This window comes from Tiliqua scincoides, chromosome 1 (genome assembly GCF_035046505.1).
Source record: "Tiliqua scincoides isolate rTilSci1 chromosome 1, rTilSci1.hap2, whole genome shotgun sequence".
Lineage (NCBI taxonomy): Eukaryota > Metazoa > Chordata > Lepidosauria > Squamata > Scincidae > Tiliqua > Tiliqua scincoides.
In genome coordinates this window covers 151,641,803-151,666,427 of record NC_089821.1, presented here as the reverse complement: position 1 = coordinate 151,666,427, position 24,625 = coordinate 151,641,803, and the positions used below count along the sequence as shown (strand labels likewise).

At 43.1% G+C, this 24,625-nt stretch overlaps 1 protein-coding gene across 3 annotated transcripts; it reads right to left on the bottom strand.

The window, feature by feature from the left end:
* Positions 1–649: 649 nt before the first annotated feature.
* On the bottom strand, positions 650–21,402 carry NEK3 (NIMA related kinase 3). 3 transcript variants are annotated; one of them, XM_066639654.1, is made up of 14 exons: positions 21,324–21,402; positions 18,516–18,700; positions 18,172–18,265; positions 14,825–14,922; positions 13,967–14,050; positions 12,609–12,676; positions 12,395–12,481; positions 10,920–10,974; positions 7,631–7,831; positions 5,978–6,080; positions 5,350–5,490; positions 3,621–3,755; positions 2,159–2,279; positions 650–1,386 (listed from the first exon to the last, which is right to left on the bottom strand). In XM_066639654.1, exons 2-14 carry the CDS (start codon positions 18,630–18,632, stop codon positions 1,320–1,322), a joined length of 1,371 nt encoding a protein of 456 aa, XP_066495751.1. In that variant the 5' UTR covers positions 18,633–18,700; positions 21,324–21,402; the 3' UTR covers positions 650–1,319. The 3 variants fall into 3 exon arrangements, with proteins under 3 accessions (XP_066495751.1, XP_066495759.1, XP_066495766.1); XM_066639662.1 differs by lacking the exon at positions 21,324–21,402 and adding an exon at positions 21,190–21,312; XM_066639669.1 differs by lacking the exons at positions 18,172–18,265; positions 21,324–21,402 and having other exon boundaries at positions 18,516–18,600.
* Positions 21,403–24,625: the final 3,223 nt, after the last annotated feature.

Sequence of the window (24,625 nt, the reverse complement as noted above, 5' to 3'; positions counted from 1 at the left end):
GCACACTCACATCCCCCAATGGCCCTAATAACAAATGACCCTCTCCCAAATTCCCACGGCACACCTGGGGACCATTCACAGCACACTGGTTGAAAATGGCTGGTCTAGCTATTAACCAACAGCATAATAAACATGATGGTATATTACAAAAAAGGTCATACTGAGGATCCTGAAGCACTTCTCTAAATGAAAGCCAACTTCTAATGTCATAAATCACTTCCAGAGGCACAGCTGTGATGGTCTGGTAAAAACATCAGAGGCTTGTAGCACTCTGAGAAATAAAGTTATTTGGCTTTGAAAAGTGATTGACAGAATTAGGTGCCTTGACAGCCAAAAACACTTAATATTTATTTAAACAATTACTCCTCCTTTCCCTCTTGCAATGATGTGTATAAGGCAGCTTACAATAAAATTTGTAATACATTACAAAATTTTAAAAAACAGCAGCATAAAAACAGTAATCAAAACACCACATAAAATACAAAGCAGCACAGGTACAAACTGCAATCCAAAGCAAATAAGATGGCAATACTCAAGCGAGCAACAGAACCCCCCCCAACTACAATGAAATGCTCCCCCCAAAAAAATTTCAAACACTTCCAAAAAACCATTAGGGAGGCTACAGGCAGTGGGGGGGGGGGGGAAAGAGTTCCACAATTGCGATGCCACCACAGAAAATACACTACCACTTGTTGCCACCTACCTGATTTCATTCAACAGTGGCAAATATAGGAGGGTCCCCCATGATTTATCTCAAGGGGTGAACCAGAATATATGGAATAAGGGTTTTTTGTTTGTTTTTTGGAATCAACTTGCATTTTCAGTCAGTAGGCATTATGGTGACTGAGGGCTGCATGACCGGCATTATATATGAAGATCAGTCACATCTGTCAATTCAGCCCAATTAAAAAACTTGCACATTGTTAACTTGTGCCTTATACAAAAACATTAAAGAATATTACACATTAGGTTTCTATTCCACCTTTTATTGACTTATTTGAATCAGTAAACAAACTTACTGTTGCACAAAAGTTATGACAGTTTAGTGCAAAATTATAGCAAACGTAGGAAGATAATGCTTAATGGAAAATGGGAATCCCTTTTCCCCCATCCCAGCTACTGTCTTTGGTTTGTCAAAAACTTCATATGGAATTTTGGGTTTGTACCTAAACATGCCTCTACTGACTTTCAAACTGTTTTCTAAAAATGAGTTGCCAATTAGTAATTGGTAATCAGAGGTTTTGCATTAAGGTATTAAAATTCTGATTTGATCAGATATATCTTATGGTATTTGTTTCTCCAGTTCCATTATTTCACTGTCACTTCACTGTAGTCATCCTTTTCAGTTCAAAAACCCAATCTGGATCATCTTCTGCTTCAAAGTCCCTATAAAAAAAGATTTTGTAAAGTATCAGTATTTTAAAACAAAATTTGTCATTTGCTTCTCTCAGTTGGAGGTGGCATATAACAAAATTTTAAAATACAATTTAAAAACTCACTTTGTAGCTATGATGGAACAGAAGACAGAAAAACAAATACCCAACACTTCTTTCAGTGACACAGCAGTTTATAGCAAGTCTAGATGTTTGAAAATAATTTGTCTTCTCCTTACTCAGTTTCTTAAACACTCCCAGTTTCTTCCTTCATACCTCTTCAGCTTTATCATTCTATTCCAGCATATGTACAGACACATGGAATATTGTACAAATATTTGAGTGTTCTGACTATCAATACCAGCACAGGAATCTTGAGTTGCGGACATACCTCAGATCCAGAAACTGAACTGACCAGTTGCAACAAGTGGAGCTATATATGCCACATATGGTTCCACACACAGACATTTCTACTTTCCTGGTGCACATATTCCAGTTGCAGTGCTAGATGTATTCCACACCACACCTGATGATCTCCTACATATCAGGAATAGCTTATCAAAAAAGAATTGGAAGCTGCAATTATAAGTGGAATCTGAAACCTCACTACCCTACAGAAGATCCTCCCTACGTTAAAAACATAGGAACTTTGCAAGTGAATGATGAAGGAAAATGATATGAACTGTAGAAAGCTAAGTTTTATACAAGGAAAGTTTACTTGGGAGCAGGTATAGCAAAGCTGGAGAAACTTCAAGTATAAAGTTTCAATCTGTGTTTGAACATACGTGTCTTCTTCATCCGATCTAGGTTCAAGTCTTTCTGTATCCTCCATAACAGTTTCACCATCTACTTCATCACTTGTTTTGACTTCTTCAGCAAGTGGTCCTCTCAGTAGATCATCTGAGGCTTAAACATTAGCAAAACAAGAACAGAAACATTCAGGGTTTCCCTTTCAAAGATTAGAAAACCAAGAGCTTCAGTATAAAATTCAAAAGAAATGTACTCTGTTCCATCATGGTTTACTCTTCATTTTCTTTTCTTTTCTTATTCATGCAGTGCAGGCTTTTGCATCGGTGATGAAACTTTAGTTGTTTTGCCCCCGATTTCATTATCTGGAGATATTTACCCCATCTTTCTGTCTTTTCAAGGGTCTTGCTTTTAGTTTTGTCACAATGAATTTGCATTATAGCTTCTTCACCATGCACATTTAGCTAATCTGTCTGCTAATTTTTTTAAGCAAAAACTAACCTTCGCTACTCATAATCCTGTCTTAAGGATCCCATTTTCCCCATACACAGTACTTTTTTTAGCACATCACATCAAATTAGGCTTAGGATAGAAAATAGGTTTTTTCCCCAAGAAGCCGATAGCAATATAGAACACACACACACACACACACACACACACACAGAGCGCGCTCATGTACGTGGTTATGTTCCTTTATCCCACTTTTTGTATTGTTTAAAAATCTACAAACCTATTTGATCCGAGGCAATTTAGGTGTCATAATTCCTGATCTAAACCAGGATTTGGCAGTTTAGGAATGTGCAGTGGGCCCATGCACTTCCTTCACACTTGCAAACACAAGATGCCCACCCCCTCATGGTTTGCTATAGCCGTAGTTTCCTATTATATCTGAATGGAAGCAAACTAGCAGTCTTCAGGTTTTCCCCAAGTTATGGGTTTATAAACTTCATTCAGGTGAAATTTATATACTTGGAAATCACACCTAATAAATGCAGTTCTATTGGAATTATCCTTGCAAACAGAACTTTAAATAGGCCTAGGTATGGTCAGTGCTTGGATGGGAAACTCATGTACACCATCTTGAACTCCAAGTAGGAAAAAAGACAGGTAAGTGAGAGTTTCTCTAGCACCCCTCCCCTGAAAGCAAAGAGGAGGGTGGTGAGGCCAGGGAAGCTATCCTGATAGGAGGCCAGGGTGAATTTCACTCTTTTCTTTCCTGAGCAAGGAAAAAACCTTGCATACGCATTGGACAAAAGGAGAGTCCTGCATGACCAGGAAGAGGCTGCAGACAGCTCAAGGCTGTTTGGAGCCCTGAAAACATAGTGGTTGTGCTGCAACATATTAGGCTAAGCTATTTTGGGGTATTCACTTTTCAGACTTTTTTAAAGGATGAGCTGCATGGACAGGGTGGGGTCGGGTTTTGGAATGGAACTCCTAACAAGGCACATGTATGCAGTTTCACACATTCAGAATGCTGATAGCTGTTACATTGCTATTTACCTGCTTTGTAGATTGTGTATGTTTTAAAGGCTAAGCTAATATCAGCATTGTGGAGAATTTTCATTAAAGTTTCAGGCGGGTCTTTGTTCCACTGCTTTCGGGAGATATTGTCATTGTATTTTCTCACATCACCACCTATGTACAAAAACAAAGAAGAAATCACAGGAAACAGTGGAAATACAAAATTTACCTTGAATAAACCAAATATTTAGATAAACTATAGGAGTAGCCATGCTAGTCTATATCAGAAATCAGGCAAAAAAAACCAAAACAAAACAAAAAAAAGCAAGAGAAAGAAACAGAGAGTTGAAGATTGGTGAATAAAGATCATGGGCATTGATAAGTTAACAATTTTACTTAAAGTCAGTAGTAACGTTTATGAACAATGGGAAACCATTGACTTTCTGCATACTAGAGAAAAAGTGATATAATTTCTGGATTTGAGGATTAGAGAGAAATGAAATACAGGTCCAGCCTCGTTATACATGGATTTGACTCATGAATGGCCACTGCAAATGAGAAGGAATGTGCTGATCCCTAGAGGAGAAAAATGCACCCCTTTAAAATCAGTTTAAAAAACTGAACAGACTTTAACAATAGCCTCCTAATATGAGAGAGAGAGGGCAGCTGGCTGACAATCCATCAATCCTTCTCTCTCCAGGTGACCCCTGCCTTCCCCCTGAGCAGTGAAAGAAAGGTGATCACTTTGCATTGGTGAAGGGAGGGACTGAGTGAAGCAAAGGCGCTTGGAAGAGGACTGATTAATGGATTGTCTTCTTAATGTCTCTTATCTTAGATTACAAAGGTCATCAAGGCTGTTTTTAAATCACTGGAGCAAAGAAACTTTGTTTTTTAAATTGATTTGCTATAGTGCGTTTTTTGCCATCCACATGAGTGCTTGGAAAGGAACCCACAAGAATAATGAGGCTAAACCTGTAATTGAGGATAAATAACTACCTGATAAGTTAAGAAAAGAATTATATAAGAAGTGCAGATGAAGACGTATATTATATTTCCTGATATTTGGATTAGATGATAAGGTAACCATATATATATATATATGGTTATACATATTTTTTGTTTGTTTTTTCTATTAGTAGATTTGCAGCCCAATCCTGAGCTGTCCGGGGCACCCAGCCTCAGCGGCACCGAGAACAGCTGCCACTGGATCCTGCGCACCTCGGGCTACCAAAAGGTTGGCAGTAAAGTAAAGCCGTTCGTGTAGGGCGCCGAGCCCTCTATGAACGAACAGGATCCGGTGGAGCTGAGCTCCACTGAACCCGCGTCCTGCCTCCCTGCTCCCTCCCCCAGGCACGCCTCCCACCCATCCTCTCCCCGCCCCCACCTTGCCTCCCATCCACCCTCCTCCACGCCCCCGCTTACCATGCTGCAGCTCAGCAGTCTGTGAGACTGCCGAGCAGTGGAGGCTGGGCGCCCCCCCCCCCCCGCACTAGCCTGGCACTAGCCCAGCACCGGCTGGTGCTGGGCTAATATGGGCGGTAGCCTGGCAGTGAGGCTCACAAATATGCCTTACAGCACGTTTGTGACAGTGCCCAGTGGCACGAAGCCGAGCCCAGGATTGGGCTCTTGGTTGAGTTGTTCAGTTGAATTTTTAGTTTTTTATATTGTACATCAATTTTGTTTATCATAAATAGAGCAAAAAAAAAGAAATGTGTGCATATAAATGAGCAGTGCTGGCAATAAATAAAAATATTGAATCTGATCTTACTTGTATCTTCCTTGTCTATAATACTGGAAGACAGTAAAGATGCATTTTCCAAGACGCTGATCAGTGTATTAGATCTTCCCTTTTCCCACTGTCGTCTGTGAGGATTTGGTAAAGCAGCCTCTGCTGAGGCTTCATTCTTCCCTAATAAAATATTGATCAGTGTCTTTAGTTGTTTCTGATCCCCAACAAAGAGATTTTTTTAAACACAAGATTCCAGCCATGACAATATCATATTTCCATGATATTTAGTTATATGATTTTTTTCTGTAAGTTTCTGTGAACTTTTTTGTTGAAAAGCTGTATATAAATACTGTTTTTAATGCTATTTTTATGGTTCTGTAAGCTGCTTGGATGCCCTTTCGAGAGAAAAGTGGAAGTAAATAAACGAATCTTACCCAGACCTAAGTTTAAATTCTATTTGTAAACTTCAAAAATAACTCAAATATTTTCAAATAGGCCTCCGCCATAACAAGTGTACTGACTTTTCTACTATTGTTTGGTTTTGTTCGAGATCATTCATAAAACTCAGAGGAGCAATTCCCAGATCACCCACACTGATGTAAAACCCAAAGATTTTATCAGAAACATATCAGTTAACACATCATTGCGGAATTCCACAAACAATTACCTATTTCATCCAAGTCTGTTTTCTGCAATCTCATGTCAGTGAAATGCTTGGAAACGGCCTTTGGTCCTAAATTGCTCGTCTTGCTTCTTGTATGTTGTTCCTCCTTTAAATAGTTTAAGAACAATAAGAACATAAGAACAGCCCCACTGGATCAGGCCATAGGCCCATCTAGTCCAGCTTCCTGTCTCTCACAGCGGCCCACCAAATGCCCCAGGGAGCACACCAGATAACAAGAGACCTCATCCTGGTGCCCTCCCTTGCATCTGGCATAACCCATTTCTAAAATCAGGAGGTTGCGCATACACATCATGGCTTGTACCCTGTAATGGATTTTTCCTCCAGAAACTTGTCCAAATGATCTCTGTGCCTGGCTAACAGAACTAAGCAAAATTTAATTACTTTTTATGTTTTAATTAGTAAACAAATGTTTTATCTGATTTGCCAGCATAACAACAAAATAACTGCTGTGAAAACTACCAGTAACTGACCCATTATATTCCATGCTGTGATGATTCAGTGCACAACTAACTAGACAACTAACTTTTATGGACTTCTGATTGACCCAGTCTCCACTGTTCTGGTTGGCCAATTCAGAGGTAGAAAACTTGGTGCCAGCCCCTTGAACCACTTGGCCACGGGTTGTGTGGGGACTTGACAAATGGGTATATAGATAGCAAATTTAGCAGAGTGCTAGCCATTATCAATCTATTCTTTTCTTTTATGAAGGCCAAGTCTTTGCTGTAGATATCCCTCATTCTATGTGGACTTGACTCATCCTAGTCAAGCCATTTTAGACAGACCCAGGGGTTTTCTTAAAGTGAGGAGTCTCTATTCATATATGTGCTGTGAGTCATGAGATAGAATGCTGATTTATCAAAAAGCACATTCCTTCTTGTGAGTAAAAACCAATTTTTTTCAATAATGGAAAACATGTATATGTCAAAGTGAATATGCAAAATAAAGAACCTACAGGATAGACAATCACATGGGAATGATCATCTCCCCAATGCATATACTGGATATCCAAAAATAAGAATATAAGCTGATTATCATTTGCATTAATCTAGTATCACTATCATCATTCATTAAACTTCAAAATTAAGGACATTCATTGGTCACTTGGAGGACTATCACATTCCTTAGTAATTATTGATTGGTTTTACATTTTGAACACTCACTAGCAGATGTAGGTGAATGAATGCATGGGAAGGGCAGTAAGAGTGCCCTTGAGCTGCTATGCTCTGCAGCTCCATCCCCAGCCAACAGGATAAGATAAGCATAAAGCACTTCCACTTGCTGGTGTATGTCTATTGCTAATTTCTCTTCCCAAAGGCAGAGCTTCATGCTGCATTGAATTCCCCCAACTTTCAGGAGCCACTTTTCACACAGCTCCAGTGGGAAGAAAAGGAAGTGTCAGAAAAACCCTGAGGGGTGTGCAGATCGCCACACATATGTGGATCCATGCCATAGTATTTAAGAATTAAGCCCTCTGTTGTGAGGTTAAGGTCTTCTAGATACTATTGAACTGTATTTAATAATACAGTTAGTTCAATAATGCCCTTCAAACCATAACGTTAAAAATAGTTATTTAAAAAGACTGGTATGTCTGTACAAAAACATATCTGTATGTTCAATTTTCCAGAATGCTAGTACCTCAATTGAAGCAACATTTCTGATAAACTTTGATAGGCAGTTCCTTGTAAGAATTGTACTAGCTGATGGACGATTTCTGGGATTCCTCTTAAACATCTGTTTTATCAAGTAATGAAGTTCATAAGTATAGTGGGATGGAAGTGGATTGTAGTATCCTTTACATATCTTAAGGATAAGATGTTTCCAACTATTTGCCTGAAACTGAATTGAACAAATACAGAAACAATTCAGTAGTCATATTTATTATTTATTAAATGCCTCAAAGATCTGGACACAGTACACAAAAATTAACTATACACAAACTACACATTAATGTTGTCTTGGGTCAAACACATGTGAATGATTTATTAATAAGCCAGTCTAGAAGATATAAGGAATATCCTACGGGAATTTTGCCACTGAGACAAATGCATGTTGTGCTTCAGAGCAGCAACGATGTACCATTTTGTCCTCATCTTAAGAGTCAGTGTTGGCTCCCAAAGTAGTCTTTTATCCTACCTTTAAGGCAACAGCATGAAATGCAAGCATAAATGTCAAGGTACTTACTATAGTAAGTAATGTCCCTTTTTCAACTGAACTTTTTTTTAAAAGATGAATGAACTGCTTTCCAAGGTTCAAAGTGGCAAAGATTTAACATAAAAAAAGAACAGAAATAAAATTGCTGAAAAAAGATACAAGGAGAAGATAAAAACCATACAACAAAAATAAAACCATAAAAGTAGCACAGAGTAACTAAATGTATACATAGTTATTAAAAAGGAGTCACAAGGAAAATATCTCCTCAAAACCAGGCAAAATCAATGTTTTTAAAAACTGCCAGAAACCATACAGGGAGGGGGTTGTCCTCATGTCTTCAGGAAGTTGGTTCCACAGAATGGTGTCACAACAGAAAAAGCCCAGAACCTTCCTGCCATCCCCTTGCCTTCATATGGCTATGATTATGTATGTTGGCAACCTTCAGTTTCGAAAGACTATGGTATCGCGCTCTGAATGGTGGTTCTGGAACAGCGTCTAGTGTGGCTGAAAAGGCCGATTCGGGAGTGACAATCCCTTCCACACTGGGAGCAAGTGCAGTCTGTCCCTGGTCTGACTCCCTGGCTATGGGCCTTCCTTCTTTGCCTCAATCTGTTGGCCAAGTGTCTCTTCAAACTGGGAAAGGCCATGCTGCACAGCCTGCCTCCAAGCAGGCCGCTCAGAGGCCAGGGTTTCCCACTTGTTGAGGTCCATTCCTAAGGCCTTCAGATCCCTCTTGCAGATGTCCTTGTATTGCAGCTGTGGTCTACCTGTAGGGCGCTTCCGTTGCCCGAATTCTCCATAGAGGAGATCCTTTGGGATCCGGCCATCATCCATTCTCACGACATGACCAAGCCAATACAGGCGTCTGTTTCAGCAGTGCATACATGCTAGGGATTCCAGCACGTTCCAGGACTGTGTTGTTTGGAACTTTATCCTGCCAGGTGATGCTGAGAATGCGTCGGAGGCAGCGCATGTGAAAAGCATTCAGTTTCCTCTCCTGTTGTGAGTGAAGAGTCCATGACTCGCTGCAGTACAGAAGTGTACTCAGGACGCAAGCTCTGTAGACCTGGATCTTGGTATGTTCCATCAGCTTCTTGTTGGACCAGACTCTCTTTGTGAGTCTGGAAAACGTGGTAGCTGCTTTACCGATGCGTTTGTTTAGCTCGGTATTGAGAGAAAGAATGATACTCTAAACAGGGCCCTAGTTGCTAGTGTTAGGGGAGAAGTGGGATTATGCTGGAGAAGGTGGTCCTTAAGATATCCTGGTCCCATAACCATGTAGGGCTTTAAAGGTGAATACCTTGCATTGGGCTCAGAATTGAATAGGTAGTTAGTGTAACACCAACAAGCCCTGGTGACTACCCTGGCTGCCGCATTCTGCACTAACTGCAGTTTCTGCACCATCTTCAAGAGCAGCTCCATATATTCTAAACAAGATGTCACTATGGCATGGACCACCATAGCTTGTTGCTACAGCAACAAGTGCCTGAGCTAGGCAAAGGTCTCCCTGACCACAACTGCCACCTGGTAATACAGGAACACCCGTTATCCAAGACCAATAGGTCTAGAGAGGGTTTCTTCAGGAGGGCAAATGATCACCACTTGGACTTGGGGAGCAGTGCTGGTTGGGCATGCACCCCCTCCCTCCCTCCTGCTGACCTCCCAGGTGCCTATTCTGCACAACCACTAAAGGTACAGGAGCCCTATCCACCTGCACAGAAGTAAAAGATGTTTTTTTCCCCTTGGTCTAGCTCTATTCAAGAGCTAAAAAAATTAGTAGAGGGGGGCCAAGCAAAATTAGAGGGGGCCTCCAAAAGCATTTCCAATTGGGATTGCAGCTCCTAAGGCTGGCTCTGAGTTCCGTTGTTCCCAAACTGGTGGGTCAGGATCCACTGGTGGGTTGTGACCTGATTTTTGGTGGGTCCCATAGCAGCTGAGCAGAGCTTCCAATGAGAATACAGGTGATGGAAAGATCAGGCAACTAATTGCCTCAGGCCCTGAGGCTATTCAAAAATCATATAGCTGCTAATTGCCCTGCAAAGAGCTCAGCTCCTGCAGTTTGCAAGTATGTGCAAATATAGGGAGACAAATGTTTAAGCATCTTTTGGGGTTTTTTTATTACTTGTAAATAAATAAATAGTTTCTTTCTAGATATCTTTTTTAAAGAAGTCTCATAAAGCTAGGCGAGTCCTGATAGAGTGTTGTTTTAAAAAGTAGGTCCCAGTGCTAGAAAGTATGGAAACCAGTACACTAGTTAATTCCCTATTCCAGAGGTCAACTAAAGCAGTTGGTGAGTCACTGACCCCAATAGCAAGAAAATCCCCAAGGTCCTCAGGAAGCCATGTGGATCCATTAGCCTTTGGGAGAAGGACCATATTATTACATCTCCCACCCTTGCAAAGGTTAGGCACTGCTATCACTCGGTTACCCTATTACCCTGCCAGGTAATGATCTATCAAAGGAGTAACCTTGATCTTCACCACCACCAGATCACTATAACAAAAATCAGGTCCAACATGTAGTATTCAATATATATCTTGAAACTCTCCATGTAACTCTCTATTACTTTATTAGTAATAAAGGAGTGCATTTCATTATACCAAGCCATTTATTTTTAAAGACAAACTTAAAATCTCACATTGTGTTTTTTGTTATATGCAGTTCCACAATAATGTCAAGAAGTCACGGGTGGGCTTCTCGATGAGAAACATTAACTTAGGACTGGTCTCTGAATTGGTTTATGGATATAATAAATATAAAACATGGTACTTACTGGATGTTTAAGAGTACACAGCTCATATAAAATGCATCCCAGAGACCAGATATCACTGGAAAGAGGAGTTTGAAAAATAGGGTTTAAGGCCTTCGGTTAGTGCCACATTTTCTACAAATTAAATACCATGTAAATGCCCCAAATAAAAAATTGACAGTACTAAATAATTAAGGTTTACACACAGCTATGCAGAATTGTAATAAGAGGACACAGTGACTGAACAGTAAAAGCAACTAGATAGGTTAGATGATCTGCATGTGGTAACTTAGAACAATCAAGTTTGTATCCCACAGACTGTTTATGTCACCTACAGAACTGCGCAAAGAGGCTGTCCCAGTTTTACAGCCCCTACCTCCTTCCACAGTATGTTTGATGGAGTCTGAAGATACAATCCCAATTAGAGTTGGACCTCGGTACCTGCAGGGGATATGTTTCTGGATCCCGCACAGATACAGAAACCCACAGATAAGCAAATCCGTGGGTCCAGTTCATAGGACCTCCAGACGTAACCGGAGATGTTCTCCAGTCTACATTTGGAAGTGTTCCGAGGCGTGCAGCCTCTGTAGGACTCAGAAAGTCCTCTGGAGGCGGTTTTGTAAAAACCAGAAGTGCCTTTCCTCCAGAACCCTTTCTGAGGCCTACAAAGGCCTCAGAAGGGCTCCCAAACATGACCAGAGAACACCTCTAACTGTGTCCAGAAGCTCAGGTCCAGTTCTCCATCATGGGTTCAGAACTTTCAGTGAGCTGAATCTGCGGTTCCAAATCCACACATAAAAAGGCCAGACCTGCAATTCGGACTGAAAAGGTACTACATACCAACTCATTAGACCAGTGTTTCTCAAACTGTGGGTCGGGACCCACTAGGTGGGTCGCGAGCCAATTTCAGGTGGGTCCCCATTCATTTCAATATTTTATTTTTAATATATTAGACTTAGATGCTGCCATGGTGTGTGACTGCATTTGGGGAAATATTACAGATCTGTACTTTTAACAGGCCCCTATTTTAACAATGATAGTCAGTGGGACTCACGCCTGGGTAAGAATGGGTAGGACTGCGAAAAATTTCCCTGCTTGATGTCACTTCCTGTCATGACATCACTTTCGGTGGGTCCTGACAGATTCTCATTCTAAAAAAGTGGGTCCCGGTGCTAAAAGTGTGAGAACCACTGTATTAGACTATTAGGGTGGAATGGATGGCAGCACAGGCACACCCTGGCAGCACATTTCCTCCACATGTCTAAGTAGTTGGCTACAAAAAGTGAAGAAAGCATCAGCAAAACAGAAGGCTGAGATCAGCATCCAAAGCACTACACTAGATACCATTCATTGCTGCAAGTTTCAGATTCCACAAAAATCCATACAAAATTGGAACAAAGCATGCAAATTGAGTTATTTCATCCAGACTATGCATACGTTAATTTGAAAATGTCCTAAAATATTAAAGTGAACCTTTTTAGTCTCTGATTAATCATTACCTTTTATTGTTGTAGGGTGTGTTCTCCCAAATTTCTGGAGGCACATAATATGGGGTACCTACATATGAACAAGCATATGCCATTGGGCTTATATAAAAAAAGCACACACAATAATGTTAGGAACAACAGTCTTAACATTTCTACAGCAGCTAGAAAGTTGTTTTTAAAGGAATGGCAATACTAAGTTGAAAATCCAACTATGGTATTTACTTACCTGGTAAGAAGAAGTGCTGATCCAAAATCTCCCAGTTTTACTTTTCCATTTTGAGTGAGAAATATGTTCTGCATTACAAAACAGAAAGGAGAGCATCTATGCAGTAGCCCCTCACTCCCACCTTCCTGTATCCACAGTTCGAATATCCACACAAATAGCCACTAGTAGATTCTTCATTCTTCTAAGTAGGAAAAGGCTAGTTGCATAAGCACATAATATAAGAGTCCCGCTGGATCAGGCCAATCTAGTCCAGCCTCCTGTATCTCACAGTTACTCACCAGATGCCTTGGGGAGCACACAAGACAACAAGAGACCTGCATCCTGGTGCCATCTCTTGCAGCTGGCCTTCTGAGGTAGCCTAATTCTAAAACCAGGAGGTTGCACATACCTATCATGGTTTGTAATATGCGATGGACTTTTTCATCTAGAAATCTGTCTAATTCCCCTTTTAAAGGCATCTAGGTCACATGCTATCACTACACCATGTGGCAAGGAGTTCCACAGACTCTCTACCCAACTTACAGAGCAATCCTAACCCCCGAGTTAGGCCGGCACAAGTAATTTGTGCTGACCCAGGGATGTCGCATACGTGCCATTAGGCATGTTTGCATCAACTCAGGAGTCGGGGAGGCCAACACTGGATCTAGGCCTGTTGGGGTAATCGTGCATTGGCCGAGCTCAGTTGATGCAAGGGTCTGGGTGGTGTGGGGGGGCAGGGAAGAGGTGTTCTGGAGTGGGTGGAGGGCAGACGGATGGTGGACGTTCCCAGGGACAGGGCAGGTGGGTAGCGGGGCAAAGATCTGGCAGTTATGCCAGATCCTGACCCCATTCCTGAGCAGTACAGAGCAGCCTGTGACTGCTCTGGTGTACTTGGATTTGCGCCACCTCCTGAGGTGGCGTAGATCCAAGTAGACCCATTGGGGCCACTGCAGTACAACACAGGGGAAGGGGAGAGTTTTCCCCTTACTTTGGGTTGCGCCAGTTCTGGCCCCAAACTTGCGCTGGATGCAGCACAGGCCCACTGGCCTACCTGCTCTAGCATGTTAGGATTAAGTCCTTAGTTCCTTAGTCAGAAAGGCCATTCAGGCAGCAATATCTGCCCAAGGTCTTCTGCCGTGAAGACAGGTGCAAAGGACTCATTTAATTTTTCTGTAATCTTCAAGTCCTCTTTTATCTCTCCCTTCCTCATCATTCAGCCACTTCTCTGGCAAGTTTCCTGCTTCTAACATATTTGAAGAAACTTTTATTATTCCCCTTTATGTTGTTGGCCATACACCGCTCAAGCCTCCCATGTCACCTTCTCGTATTTTATAGTATAGCAATTTTATAGTAATGGTAATTAATGGGATTTCAGTCACCTTGGATTTGAGGTCTCTGTGCAACACACGCTTGTCATGAATATATTTCACACCCAGGCATATCTGTGAAAACCAATTAAGTATCTGGAGGGAAAAAAGATATAGCACATGAAATTTTTTTCCATTTTGCGAGTAATATACAGACAAAAAGAAAACAGTGTGACAAGAGAATGTTATGAAAGGGTTAATTTATGTTGGCAGAGATCCAGAAGGAGGACTACAGCTATGAGGAGTTCTGCTAAGTTCTAGTAACTGACAGATCCAACAGTCAGTTACTTGTCAGCCATTTGAGAAGGTTGAGGGAGCCACTGGGATAGTTAAGAAGGAGAAACCCAGATAGGGGTTTTCTTCCTTTTTCTTCCTCAGGGGTTCCCCCCCCTCAGCTGCCATCCTAATTCTGGGCCATTATTGTTCACTGTTATTCTAAGGTGTGTTTGGGGGTCTCCATTCTATAACTGTTGTTCCATACTTTTAGTTGTAGAGTATTTTTTCTCATAACTCTCAATAAATTGCCTTTCCTGTTTTCCTGGTGTCTGTTTTGGTGGGTTAATCCTCAGGGTCTCAACCTTGTGACAGAGTCCTGAGGGCAAGGACTCTGGCAACAACAGGACAGCACATTTATTCTACCACTGAGTAACAGTCAGTAACAAATCACAAATGTGAAATATTCTTACTATACTTCAAATATCTCTCTTTACTAGGTTCTTATTACTTGTAATCCATGATTATGCACTGAGAATATGTGAACTGGATTCTCCAAGAAAAGGATCTTGGGAGATTTTGTGTATTGATGTTGATATTTGTCATTTTGAAATAGAGAAAGATAAGCATAGTTTAAACCTGGTAATGTGTTCTTACCATCTCTTCTGGAAACAATTTTCCCTTCTGAAATTTAATCTTCTGCATTAGATCTCCATCATCACAATATTCCATCACTATATACAGATGTCCATCAGCTAATAGCCAGAGAAGACAAAATTCATTAATAGCACCCTTAGTATACAAAAGATTTACTATCATTCCCTCCAACACCAAACCCAGATGGTTGAAGCTCATCTGTTTGGAAGAAAACTAGAGACACCCAAACATTAGGTAATGTCTTCTGTATACATGGGGAACTGCCAAGATACATAGATGTAATATAGTTTGTAAGTTAAATGGAAAGGCAATGGCAAAATTGTCCAATAAGGTGGGCTTCCAGGATCGTCAGAATGCTGAGTGTATCTTTAATGCGAAAGAGGTGCTGAAACCCCCTTTACCATTTGGTAAATAAAATAAAACATACCATGGGCAATTTTTATAGCAACTGGACTTGTCAAGTTAGCGCTTGGTCCCCAACAATTAACACTGACACTGTACGTTTGCTTCAACAGAATTTGATTAGAAGCTTTACAATGAGCCAAGCTTGCTAAGGGTTAATGGCAAGGATTAAAGTATCTTCCCCAGGAGATTTGCTCCTTGATGGTGCTTTCCAGATGGTCTTCAGGGAATACTTCTCATGTACGCATACTAGAGCCACTGACGAGCAGTCTGTCTTACAGAAACTGTTTCCCCAAATGCTTCTTCAACTGCTTCTCTCATCCCTTTCCTGCTTCCTGGGTGTGCAACATTGATGTTGTTCCCCACTGTTCCCTGGTGACACAGTTGACAATGCAGAACGAACAAGATCTGACTTGAGCCTTTAAGTCAGGACAACTTAAGGTGTCCTACACAGTGTCCCTTTCTCTGCAATCCAACCACTCCATTCCTTCATCGATTCCTCCCCTCCCATACATACACTCTCTCTCTCCCCCCCCTCATTCCCTGAAAACTGGCCTGCTTGAATCCTTAGCAGCTATAGTATCAAGGTGCATGTGTATGTGTGAGAGAGAGATTAGAATCAGGGGTAAGTGTCAGTGGCGTCACTAGGGTTCACGTCACCCAGTGCAGAATGCCAGCGTGTCAACCCCCACAGTGAGCAGGGCAACACCCCAGGTGGTGGGTGTGGTGATGTACCATCACTCCACCCCCACTGGTTTTTTGGCTGTACCTTTTGATAGAACAAAGATAGAACACATTCTGCATGAAATTACGCATCGATTGATATATAGCAGGGGTGCCCAAACCCCGGCCCATGGGCCACTTGCGGCCTTTGGGGGCTCCCAATCAGGCCAATCCAGCAAGTCTCCCTCTGGCCCTCCAGAGACTTGCTGGAGCCCGTGCTGGCCTGATGCAACTGCTTCCAGCAGGAGGACCACTGTTTGAGCTTTCACCTGAGCTGTGGGGTAAGGGCTTGCTGTTTCACATCTGTGATGCAGCAGTGGCAGCAAAGGAAAGGTTGGCTTTGCTTTATGTAAGGCCTTTTATAGGCCTTGAGCTACTGCAAAACCTTCATTCATATAAGTTCCATCTCTAATGAATTCATTTATGTAAATTTATTCAAATTTTTAATGTAAATTAATTCTTTTTTCCCCCAGCCCCTGACAGTGTCAGAGATGATGCGGCCCTCCTGCCAAAATGTTTGGACACCCCTGATATATAGCATGATAGTATTATTCCTCCAAACTGTGATTTTGGTCACTAGTGGTTGTATTGGAATTGCGGAAGATATTACCGAGGAGATAGGGTGTGGTGTCCACAGTGCCCCTTGCTCTAAGTGAATGCAGGATTAAGGCCCAGGTGGTAGCTGGAGGTGTGCTGCACAGCTGCAGCCACTAGAGGCTAAAGGAGATCCCTCAGGATATAAGGAGCACCTGAGATAGAAAGGATGGTGGGTTTTGAAGGAGTGTAGGTTGGAGAGGAGACTGGCTGACTGACTTGGTTTATTGGGAATCAGACTGGATTGTGACTGGACTTTGGCTTTGAACTTTGATTTGGATACCTTGACTGATTGGACTGACCTACCTAGAACCTGACTTTGGATAGTAACGTGGCTTATTGGCAACTCTGATTGATTGGACTAGTTTACAAGGCCCAGTGGTTTGGGATTTGGCAAAACAGTGGTTCCCCCCCCCCCCCCAGCGTGTCAACTTACTAACAACTTATTGCAGCAGCTCTCAAACGTTTAGCACTGGGATCCACTTTTTAGAATGACAATCCGTCCAGAACCCACCAGAAGTGATGTCATGGTGGAAGTGACATCAGGCAAATTCAAATAAATAAGTATAAATAATTAAAGTAAAGCAATTAAATAAGCAGAAGCCAGCCCTGTTCTACCAAGTGAATTTCCTCTGTAGCCTGCCTGCAATAACACCCCCCCTCCAAAATCAGTAAGGTTTAAGGTTTTCAGCCCTACCCAGTGCCCAGTAAGTACCCAGTAAAAACTTCTGTTTAAACCAGATCACTTTCAGGATCCACCGGTCCTTGCAAGTCTCAAAAAAGTTTACCATATCAGCTGAAGCCTGTTCTGATGCTTTTTAGGGCGGGGGGGGGGGGAAAGCTGCCTTCAGGAGCATTTGTTGAGCTCCAGTCCCATCAGATCAGGACCATTCTGGTAGCTTCACATTCCCCTTTGCCTGGCCTGACCACCAGCCAACACAGGTTTGCTTACTCATGAGTAAACACAACTGTGAGGCTTAGTTTCACTTTCCATTCATCTGCTTGGAGGGCTTCCTTCACAGGTGTTTTTGGGGGCTGCATTCATTGGATCAGGACCATTCTGGTGTCATTGGATTCCTCTCAGCCTGCCCTTTCCAACGGAAAGGTTCGCCTACTCATGAATGAATGCGCGATATGGCTCAGTTTCACTTTCCATAGGGCTTCATGCATTTTTTATTCTCCAGTTTTTTTGGCCATAACATTTGATAGGAGAGATTTCATTCTAGTTTTTTGCATTGCATTCTGCTGGAAATTCCACATCCAATGGTATATAACATGACAGTATTACTTGTAACCACCGCAATTTTAGCATTTCAACCCCCAGTGCGCATCACCCCCGTGCAGCCCACACCATCTTGCAGTTGGGGGGCAGTCACGGAGGCCCTGTGACTTTTGTTCCCTTACCTTGGAGTTGCATTGCCCTTACCCAATGCTGGAAAGTTGGTGAGGATTGTGCCCTAAAGTTCTAAATATGACCACTGATGTAAGCAGTAGGAGGTATATTACAAAATTTTATTGCGGGTTCCAAGGATATTTTTCTATGTAGACAGTTCAACAGTATACTATACAAGGACAGATAAAAGAAAACTATGCAACATATATACGAGTTTTTAAATGTGCATATTTACCTTCAAATGATTCCCTGTAGGTGACAATATTTGGGTGTTTCATTTTAGCCAAAAGAATGGATTCATTCCAGGACTTCTCTGTATCATACACTGACTGCAAACAATATTGCTAATCATTATACATATATAGCTACTGCCCTAATAAACTTTAATAAGCTACAAGACACACAAGGTCAACATTAGGGTTCTTGCAAGCAACAAACCCCATCCTTACAGGGGAGCATGACCTTACCCAAAACAGACATACCCACAGTTCATTCACACACTGTGACCCCCACGATCATCTATTTGGGCAGATAATAATCAGTCTAACCTGGATTAATAATAGTTAGGGTAATATTTACCTTGGGAAGTCTTATTTCCTTCATTGCATATTTCTGATTTCCATTTTTATAATCAACCAAAAGAACTCTCCCAAATGAGCCTTCTCCAAGTACTGTTAGTACAGTGTATTTTTCCATAATTATCCAATGCCTGAATGTTTTTTTTGTGATTCTCCAAATCTCAGCTGTTTTCTTTCCCTGGAATTCTTGAAAGTAGCAAAACAATAGAGATGATTTCATATTATGGGGTAACATTCATAATAACATAAGAACAGCCCCACTGGATCAGGCCATAGGCCCATCTAGTCCAGCTTCCTGTATCTCACAGTGGCCCACCAAATGCCCCAGGGAGCACACCAGATAACAAGAGACCTCATCCTGGTACCTCCCTTGCATCTGGCATTCTGACATAGCCCATTTCTAAAATCAGGAGATTGCACATACCCATTATGTATGCGGGTATGTGGTAGACCAGCTAGGATTCTTGCATTCCTCCCTTACCTCTGCCTTAAGTTTTTCCTTGAGCTCTGCCAACCAGGATGAGAGAGTCTCATTAAGACAGTCCAATACCCTTATCTGCTGCTGGGCATTTGACAAGGCTTCAGCATAAGCCAAATACTGTTCCTTTAAACAGCAGATTAACCCATTCAGCCTAAGCAGTTCCCATTTCAGGTAGCATTTCAGGTAGAGTTATTTCTGTAGCACTATCCCCACCTCAAATTGAAGGAAACAATCTTACCAAACTTCCAGGTATGGACAAGTACAATAATTAATGTCTATATCATTCCCAACACACTCCATGCATTCAAAATCACAGCAGAAGTGTACATGTCCTTTACTAGGGGCTCCAGATCCAAAAGGAGTCCATTCCTTTGCACACAGCTGTGTCCCTCAGTATTAATTGCCTCAAGCTTTAAATCCCATTGCTGGTGCAAATTGGCCAATCCTGCCAACTGTGCTAATTTGTCTTGCAATCCTGCCAGTTATGCTAATTTGTCATGTCCAAATATTCCAACTCCCTTCTAATGCCCACTTTTATCCTTGGATCCCCTTGTTAAGTCCAAGATGCAGCTCAGCTGTGAGCTATCCCTTCAGTCCATGCCCATTCAAAGTCCCATCAAGGTCAAATGAAGCTCAGGTGTCCATCAGTCTCCATTGACTTTGATTGATGACAGCTGTGGAGCCAGCCCTGCCCTTCCTAGAGCTGTCAAACAGCTGTCAAAACATGGAATCACTGCCAACACCACATCATCCACCTGATGATCTTCTATTACACAGCCTGGATCATTTCTGCATTCTAGATAGTTACCAGGGCATTGACAGGACCACTAGGGAAGGTAGGGATGTGCAGTGGGTGGATGTATTGGAATAACGGAAGATCTGGTGGGGAGGTAGAATGTGGTGTCAGCAGTGGTCCCTTTAAGGGTTAAGGCCTGGGCTTTTCAGCAAATGGTGTGCTGCACAGCTGCAGCCACTAGAGGCAATGAGGTCCCTAATGATAGAAAGAGAAACTGGGGCAGGAAGGGTTTGTGGGTTGTAGTGGAGAAAGGAAAGGAGACTTGCTTGTGGGGTTGATTGCTGGCTGAATGGACTGACTTTGTGGCTAACTAACCTTATGGGCTGCTAACTGACAGACTGACTGGCTGGCTGGCTGGCTGGCTTATGGCTCTGTGTTTTGGACTGACCTTCGGCTAACTGACTTACTGGCTATTGACTCACAGACTGTCCCACGACTCTGCTAACAAACCAATGGACTGGACTTTTGGACTGGTTATGTGGATCACTAACTAATGGACTATTCAAACAGACTGCTGAGTGGAGGAGAGCTGAGGTGCAGCTGCTGTAGCTGGAAGGGCTGCTGCTGGAAGAGCAGGGACCCTGTAGACTTACAGGCAAGCCACCTAACTGGTCTGCTTCCTGCTGGTATTGGCAGATCTAGTTGTAGTCAAGCTGGGGGAACTAATGAGCTACAAAGTGGGCATAGGATCCCTAGGCAAGGCTCAGAACAGGGACAGAACAGGCTCAGAACAAACACTCACAACCTCACAGTGGTGGTGCTTTTTGAAGAACTCCAGTGAGGAGGCTCTGCCTCACCTGCCTCCCCCTCACCTTTATGCACAGGAACCATGCCTCAGGCATAATGAAGGGGTCTCTGCCACCTCACTGTATGTAGGCTGTACACAGGAGCCCAAAATAAGTGGATGTTACCCATGAAGACAGCTATTCCAATGTGTCCTAAAGAACCTGCTTTGCACCACTGATCCAGGAGTGCAGTTCCATTCAGTGGCTTTGCTGGTCGAAGTGCACCAGCCTTTCAAGGGCCATATCCTGAGAAGGGAGAAGGAAAACGGGGGGGGGGCACTTTTCCCTTCGTTCACAGAGGCGGGCGGGAAAGCAAACCCCTTTGCGATAGCAGGGTGGAAGATCTCCTATGGGGGCCCCCCCTGAAGCAATGAGCCCCCCCCAAAGCATGTGCTGCAAGGAACACGCTGGCTTTTAAGGCGCCACAAAACCCCTCCTTACTTTGGCAGCGCCAGACTCAGAGCCCACCCCTCTGCGTGTCTACTCAGAAGCAAGTTCCACTGAGTTCAATGGGGCTTACTCCCAGGAAAGTGTGGATGACATTGCAGCCTAAGGCGACCACCCTAGCCACACTTTCCTGGGAGTAAGCTCCACTGACTATAATGGGACTTACTTCTGAGTAGACGGGCACAGGCGTGGGCTCCAGCGCAGCGACCACTGGGCAACTGGTGGAAGCTGCGCGCCTCCGTGGCGGCCCTTGTCCGACTGGCGAGAACGGGCGCCCTCCGCGCCTCCCTCTTCACCTACCGCCTCTCGACTACAAGCGCTTCCTGGGCTTCTCCCTGCTTAGGAGCAGCGACGCCGACGACGACAAAGCAAGGCGGGGAGGGATCACAACAGCGCCTCCCTCGCTTGCCAAGGGAGGCGCCTCGGCTGCGCTTCACTGCTGGGCGCTCTCCTTCGCGTGCCCGCTGGGCGGCACAGGCTAGTTCACAGACCAAGCCTAGGCATGCCTACTCAGGCATAAGCCCATTGTGTGCTGTAGGACTTACTCCCAGGGAAATGTGTACAGAATTGCGCCTCAGGAAACTCGGGTTTGTTGAGGCACCGCACTGGCCAAAAATCAAGTTTCCCCTTCAGCATGGGCTGGACTGGCAACCCAATCTATGCGTGTCTACTCGGTAGTAGGACCCACTGAGTTCAGTGGGGAAGACTCCCAGGAAAGCATGCATAGGATGACAGCCTAGAGCCCTAGACTGCAGCTTTATGACAGCCCAGTCCTATCCACACTTTCCTGGGAGTAAGCCCCATTGACTCTAAGTGGACTTACTTCTGAATAGACTGCATAGGATTGGGCTCTCCGAACCTGTACACGAGAATGGTACAGAAAAAGCCATGCTGACAATGCCCTAACCTTATCTGACCTCATAGGTACATACCTAGCATGGGCTCAGGACACTGTAATATTAGTAGTCGTGTTCTGGATCCCTTTCCTAATGACCTCTGATGTTGAATTTGCTTCCTTCACAATTGCTGCAAAGCTATGCCTCATGCTATCAAGATCTCTTTCCTGATTCATCCCTGACATCTCAGACCCCTTCAGTGTATATGTGGCAGCCTCTTTTAACAGGTCCTGCCCTCAGGTCACCACTCAGCAGGGACAGGTAGACTCTAAAAACTATTATTTTTTGAAAACATGTCCTAGGCATAACTAGCAGCAATACTAACATGTCTTTGCTTCCAAAGCTAGAGCAGAAGGGCTGCATCCAATAGGACTGTACCACTTAGGGCACAACCCTAACCCCTTATGTCAGTGTTTTCCAGCACTGACATAAGGGTAATGCAGCTCTGAGGTAAGGAAACAAACCTTCCCTTACTTTGAGGCCTCTGTGAGTGACACCCAACTGCAGGATGCAGTACATGTCCCACTGGCACTGCTATGCCAGTGCTGGAAAGCACTGACATAAGGGGTTAGGATTGTACCCTCATCCAAGTATCAGAGGAGCAGATACCTAAACCACTTAAAGTCTCATTAAATATGCCACATTCACACGTTGGAAACTGACAACTCTTTTTGAGGCTAGAAACTTTTTCTGTTGAATCCACCAACACTGGCAAAGAGCTCCTGTAAACGATTACCATCAAGTTCAACTTTCATTTCTGCCTTTCCTTTGTTAGGTCAACAATGGTGCCAGGTAGATGACATCACAATTGCTGTTTAAATCCACTTGTTTCTAACTGAACTTTGACAGTTGTTAGGAGGCAGGAAAGTTGGTTGAATGGTTCCTGGCTTGAACAGAACAAACTGGGTATGTGAAGCAATTTGTGTATTATAGCTGAATTTTAGATTAGTTAGGCATTTAGTAAGCTCCCTTAGTTAGGATGCTACACTATTTACTATCTATGGAGACAAAGGCACTTTTAAGGTAGGAGACAAATGTAATTACACTTGATTACTAGTATTAATTCTATTAATACTATAGCCCAGTCCTGGCCTGTGCTGTTAGGGTATAAGGCAAATGGAGGTCTCCTCAGGGTAAGGAGATATTTTTCCCTTTATCTCAAATAACACCCCAGCCAGCCCTATGGGATTACTCAGAAGTCTGAGCAGCTTGGTGCAAGCTGACTGGAGGCCTCAATGGATCCTGCCCCTCCCAGGCCTGACCCACCCTGTTCTGCCCTCCCCTGCCCAGAAATGACCCCACCTCCAAAACATCTCCCACCAACCTCTCCCAGCCTCTGCCCCACTCTGCATGAAACTCACTTCTGCCCGTGGCTTGGATACAGTGCTTGTGGGTCCAGCACAAGCTGTCCCACTGGTGCTGCTTTCTCCCACATCATCCTTCAGTGCTTTTGACAGCTCGCACCAGCACCTCATAAATATAGGATTGCGCTGCTCATAATTTTTATTGTTGCTGGCTCTTTCCTCTGTTGTGACAGGGAGCCAATACCTTATTTCATTTTCTCTATAACCTGCTCTGAACTTTTTGTTGAAAATCGGTATAAGTATTCTTAATATTAATAGTGTGAAAAGTAAGCCATCAGTACCCAGAATCTCCGCTCTAAGCTGCTGAAGTTTGGTAAGGCAATGGAAAGAAGCTGGCTTGGCTCAGGCCTGTCAATCTCACCAGTTCATTGCCCAAAACCAGACAACATCTAAGCCACGCAGGGCTTCTCTGGGCCTCAGAGTGCCTTATAAGGGCATAAAAAGGTGTCCTGGTTTCCCCAAGAAACAAATTTTTTTTTTGTGCCTGAAACAGACATTGAGGGTTTGGGAGGTCCTGGCCCTCAGCATACTTTCCGCACCTGACTGGAACACAGCTCCAGTTGATTTTGGCAGGTTTAGAGTGGACAAATCCACAAATTTGAACATCCATGGATTTTAATGTGTGGCAGTTCCAGAATAGAACCTCCGCAAATGAGGGCCCCCATTCCACTTACTTAACTGCATTGCTGAAACTTAGACAATAGAAGTAGCAGTAGTAGAAGAAATGTGTTGTGTCTTTTTTGTTCTGTAGTTTTTTGCCCCCTCAGTTTGTCCCCTATTCTGCAACCTTCCCTCAGGTAGTGTCTTCCTCTCTCAGCAACCTGTCCCTGAAACCTCTCAATATTTTTCCTCCAGTGCTCAGTCTACAGCCCCCCACCCCAACATTAAGTTTTAATTCCAGACAAACAATTTCCTTCCCTCACATAATCCGAAAAACTGTTTAATTCCATGAACATTCTGTGCCACCATCACTGCTCAGACACTCAGTATTAGAAACATCCTCAGTACACAGGCTCCCATCTCACCAAATAATCCACAGGAAGAAATCTGCAAGTTATTTTCATATTGGAGAATAATGAGCACTTCTGCTGTAAAGTGACACTAAGAAAAGGCTTGTACAGCTTGCATACCACATTGCAAAAGCAAAAGTTCTATGGTATTTCCTCTCAAATGTGCCATGAACCTTAGGCCTAAGTATCTTTAGGACATTTGTATCTGTGATAGTAACCTATTAAAAACAGCTATTTTATACCTTTACCATCTTCTAAGTACTAGCACATGCTTCTTTTCCACATAAGAGTGCTCCATCTAGGTTTTGAAGATAACTTAAAATTAACATTTA

What these genes read in the sequence shown, in the direction of transcription:
- NEK3 (XM_066639654.1), bottom strand. Translation starts at nt 18,632, where the DNA reads ATGGAAAAATACACTGTACTAACAGTACTTGGAGAAGGCTCATTTGGG. An exon ending in AGGAAATAAGACTTCCCAAG is followed by an intron (nt 18,266 to 18,515) that starts GTAAATATTACC and finishes TATTGTTTGCAG; the next exon opens with TCAGTGTATGATACAGAGAA. An exon ending in AGATCGGATGAAGAAGACAC is followed by an intron (nt 1,387 to 2,158) that starts GTATGTTCAAAC and finishes CTTTTTTTATAG; the next exon opens with GGACTTTGAAGCAGAAGATG.